The 4,517-nt window shown below is 33.7% G+C and overlaps 1 protein-coding gene across 1 annotated transcript; it reads right to left on the minus strand.

Moving 5' to 3' along the window:
• Nucleotides 1–377: 377 nt before the first annotated feature.
• On the minus strand, nucleotides 378–3,202 carry LOC109801388 (cinnamoyl-CoA reductase-like SNL6). Its single transcript, XM_020362444.3, has 5 exons — nucleotides 2,892–3,202; nucleotides 2,649–2,806; nucleotides 1,226–1,417; nucleotides 786–1,123; nucleotides 378–687 (listed from the first exon to the last, which is right to left on the minus strand). The coding sequence occupies exons 1-5, from the start codon at nucleotides 3,019–3,021 to the stop codon at nucleotides 603–605; spliced, it is 903 nt and encodes a 300-aa protein (XP_020218033.1). The 5' UTR covers nucleotides 3,022–3,202; the 3' UTR covers nucleotides 378–602.
• Between the last annotated feature and the right edge of the window lie 1,315 nt (nucleotides 3,203–4,517).

Consider the following 4,517-nt stretch of genomic DNA (forward strand, 5'->3'; position numbering starts at 1 on the left):
TTTTGGATGATGACTAAAAATAAAATCGTGAAGGCTAAGTCCCAAAACGGACAATATCTCATTATTACGAAGTATGTTTGTGTAATAATCTTATAAAAAATAACACGCATAAAATATCCCCTCACACAAATACTAATAAAATAACCGCATAATTTGTCAGGTCAAATCAAATTGATTTATTTTTTTTCTCAAGCTATATAAATTTTTGAATTTGACCAACTCAATTCGCTTAGTAAATTTGAACACCTCTACCTAGCATTACACGATGTTTAACTTCCTTAAACGGCCAAGCAAACTGCAAAACACGCGTAAAAATGAATTATAATGTAAACATCACCGGAGAAAAAGATCGGATTCATGTTCGGGTGTAATGATACTTTAAAAATAAACAATTATTTTGTATTATCTATTATTCAAATAAATGAAGAAATGATTATTTGATGAAAAATACATTAATGCGTAACATATTATTATAATATGGGAGCATAGGTACAAATCTTTTTCTAACAATCATTTGTCACACGAATGCTTTCCCGCAGAAAAACAGCTTGGGTGATTCATCGCTCTTATCACCGTCCAAAAAGATGACCAACGAATTGAATTCAAGCCTCCTCGAAATCCACCATCAATTTGTTCAACTTCTTGTTGCTAATTCTCTGTTCGATAAAACTCTTACCGCAGTCGCCACTGCAAATAAATAAAAAAATAAAAAAAATGTGAGTTGAACATATGAAGAGTCAAAGAGAAAGGTCAAAATGACTAAAAAAAAAGGGGGGGGCTCTGACCTTTGTGGCAAGGAAGAAGAGGCAGAAGGCGCCAACTTGCGTGCGAGGTGAAGGGCGTCTTGGTGGGTGTTAATGATGTGATTGAAGCACAAATAACGACCGTAGGATGAGACATCCTCGTAGACGCAGATGTGGGCATCGACCAAGAAACTCAAATCAACTGTGACGAAAACCCCGTCCTCGTACATCTCAGCGGCTCCTCTCATGTAAGGATGTTTGAGAGATAGATCATCAGCCATCAATAATCCTGCGTTGATGGACACCATATTCACTCCTCTGTCCATCGCCAAGGCCCACGCGCTCTTCTCAGCCATTGTTTTTGACACCCCATGCCATAACTGTTTGCACAGCTCATTTATTATTATATATTCACATTTCACAACATACCCTCATCCTCATGTAAATTATTTATGGGTATTTGTCGCATGTCTTTACTATACCTTAAATTTGCGACAGAAATTCACATCACTCCAGTGTCTCTCATCTAGATCCGCCTCCATGCTCTTGCGATCCTCTCTCCACACCACTGCTGTTGCTGAGGATGTGAAAACCACTTTATCTATTGTTTCCGTTTGACCACATGCTTCCAACACATTGTGTGCAGCTCTTACTTCCACGTCTGCCATGTATTCCTGTACCAACACAAATAATCATTAATCACACGCTGCTTTCCAAAACATATTACTACTATATATCAACACTCATACATATTTTTATTTCATTTATAAACTTAATTATAAACATCTATTTTAACGCGTTTTCTCAACTCTGGTAACAATTAAACCGTACCAATAACTTTTCTACCAAACGTTTGGTTTTTGGTCAAACAGACTGTCAAAAATGCTTGCCATAAATTAAACACATGGGACAAAAAACTTCCAGTCAGGTTTTTTAAGAGATGTCCTACAAAAAAATTATGGAGTACTTAACTTTTATTTTATATCAATCTATGTACAAGAACTCAAGAAGATTCTGATAAGTAATGCAACTATACGTAATAAAATGTTCTTTAGAAAATAACAAATATATATGCTCATCCGCATAAAACTTGTGCATAGTTTGATTGCAATTCACTAAAAAATAACTAATCATACCGCTGCAATGAGTGGAAAAAGTTAAATTTATATTATTCTCAAGTGGTTAACATAATAATTTAATCCATTGTATATGCGTTTCATCTTGCTTTTAAATCTTCCAATATTACATGATTGTCCATATTTGAGTATTTAAACATAATAATAATAATATAACCGTACAATGAATGAAATAAGCAAACAAGCACATGGTTCAAAATTAAACCAGCGCAAGTGATTAGGACATATGAATGAAATAATTAAGAATTGACTACGAAGGTTAACCGGCCCAAAGCTACCACTATAGTGCTATTATTTACGAGTTATTAAGAAGGTTAGCCAGTTCAAAACAACAACTACATTAATTTACTTCTCTGTCACGGACTTAATTTGTGGAAACGAAGGGGGTTGAGTAACCCATCCAGAAGCAGCTAACAAGTAAGTAAGTGAGAAACTCGATCGGGAAAATCGTGCCCACCACATACACCAATAAATCGAGTTTCTTACGTTAGTTTAACGTAAAAAAAACTCCGTAATTTCTCACCCAAAAAGGCAAAAAACACGGATGAACTGTTTTCCTCATAAAAGAAATATTGCGAGGCTAGATGGTTTGGTTCTTTTTAATATAAATATAAAAAAACAAAATTATTGGTTTGAAATGAATTGTTTAGAGGAGAGTATTGTAACATATTTGAACAGCGTATAAGATAATATAATATAAAATGATTATTCGGAAGTAACGGGAAAAAGACAGGAAATAATGGGAAGCAAAAAAGAAAATGGTGCTTACATCATAATTTGGCTGGTCAAGGGGAGGTTCGAAGGTGTAGAACAAACCAGAGCAACCTCGTAGTGCATCGACTATGCTATGGTAATCAAATGGGTCAGATCGAAAAAGCTTGAGCTTATCGGGATTGGCGGAAACCCCTTTGAAGATGTTTTCTTCCCCTGAGAAATTGAAGTAAAGGAAATTAAGAAGCATAAAGAGATGATTAAAGAGGGAAAAAAGAAGGTATAATTAATTAAGAATTACCGTATTTTTGAACGGAGGCGTGAACGGTGTAGCCCCTTTGGAGGAGTGTCTGGACGAGGGTGAGGCCGAAATGACTGGAAGCGTCCATGACGCATACTGTGTGAGAGGTTGTGTCGAAGGAAGGGGCCATGGAAATCGATGCGAGAAATGAGTAGAAGGAAGTGTATGTTATAATTGTTATTAATAATAATAATATTGTGTTGTTGAGTTATGGAAAGGGAAATAAGAGTAAGAAGAGAAGAGAGTGTAGGATTTATATTTATAAATAGGAAATAGGAAGGGCGGCTAGCATTGAAAGAGTGTGGGGGTAGATGAGTAGGAAGGAGGTAGTTGCGTTGCCGTGGCGTTTGATAGATGGACTCGCACGCGCACCCCTAACAAAGATAGATAGGTCAGCCTCATTGGTCAAAAACTACCCAAACTCTTTTTTCATACCAAAATAATAATATTCCCAATTTTATTTTTATTGACTTTTTAGGACTCTTTTTTTCTTCTTTTTTTTAACTAAATAGCTATTATTATTATGAATAACTCATAAATTTAGAAACATTTTAGGAGTATTCTAAAACCTTTTTAATAAATTAGTTATTTTTTCTTGTATTTACATCTTCTTTCTTAAATTACTATTAACATGAATGAATTCAAATTATATTCTTATTATTTTAAATATTTAATTTTTCAATCTCTCTCATTATTTATTTATTTATTTATTTTCCAGATTATTAGATTTTTTTAGAAAAATTATGTGAAAATTAAATTATTACAATAATCAGATAAATGAATAATTGGTTATGGTCATAATAATAAAAAATTATTTTGGTAATGTAACACTGCATTTTTATTAATTATTTTTTATTTTATTGATTTATGTGTTGTGGTGAGTTACTGTTTAATTGTTGAGAAATTTTGAGAATTTATAAACTTTTGATAAGTTTTAGTCATTAAGAGTTTTTGGGGTAGAGGTTTAAGTAACCAATAAAGAAAAGGTATATAAGGCCTTTCTTAAAAATTGGACTTCATAAGTTCAGTTTCTTAAGAAAGTTAAAGATGAGTTAAATAGAGCAGTTATGGAGCTATAGAGATTTTTTTCCCTCTTTTGAGTATGTTGATGATGTAAAATCCTTCCTTAAAGATCTTGAGTAGTTGTGTTGTTGATTTAGGCTAGTGGAGCCAAAAATCAGAGCTTGTCGTGTCATGTAGAGTTTCCTTAGAGAAGCTCATTTTCTTCTTCGTTCTCCTCTTTTCTCTTTGAACAGGAGTTAAAGGAAGCTAGAACCTAAAGTTTTGTTGATTGTTGAACTTGTATGTTGCAGGATTATATCAAAATTGTGGTTGTGTTGATGACTAAGTGATAAATTCCTTGTGTTATGGGATTTTGAGAGTTTTAAATATGTTTAGGGAGATTTTGGGTGAATAATGGTCGATTCTTGGTGCATGTAGTTGTTTAGGTGAGAAATGAATTGCTTATGATGTGTAAAGTTTATTTATGCCTCTACATGCTTGGATTCTTTTGAGTTTTAGGTGGTTTTGACCAAAACGTGAATCTACCAAATGTAAAATTTATCATCGCATTGGACATGATGTAGGTTAGAGACTATTCACCTCACTCTCGTTGAGCGTGAGGTT

The sequence above is a fragment of the Cajanus cajan genome, chromosome 11 (assembly GCF_000230855.2).
Source record: "Cajanus cajan strain Asha chromosome 11, NIPB_CcT2T_4, whole genome shotgun sequence".
Classification (NCBI taxonomy): domain Eukaryota; kingdom Viridiplantae; phylum Streptophyta; class Magnoliopsida; order Fabales; family Fabaceae; genus Cajanus; species Cajanus cajan.

Bases quoted from the DNA above. Each gene is read 5' to 3' on its own strand.
- LOC109801388 (XM_020362444.3), bottom strand. From the start codon at position 3,021: ATGGCCCCTTCCTTCGACACAACCTCTCACACAGTATGCGTCATGGAC. The intron at 1,418-2,648 runs GTAAGCACCATT...GTGTTGGTACAG, and splicing joins TTGACCAGCCAAATTATGAT to GAATACATGGCAGACGTGGA. The intron at 688-785 runs GTCAGAGCCCCC...ATTTATTTGCAG, and splicing joins TCTTCTTCCTTGCCACAAAG to TGGCGACTGCGGTAAGAGTT.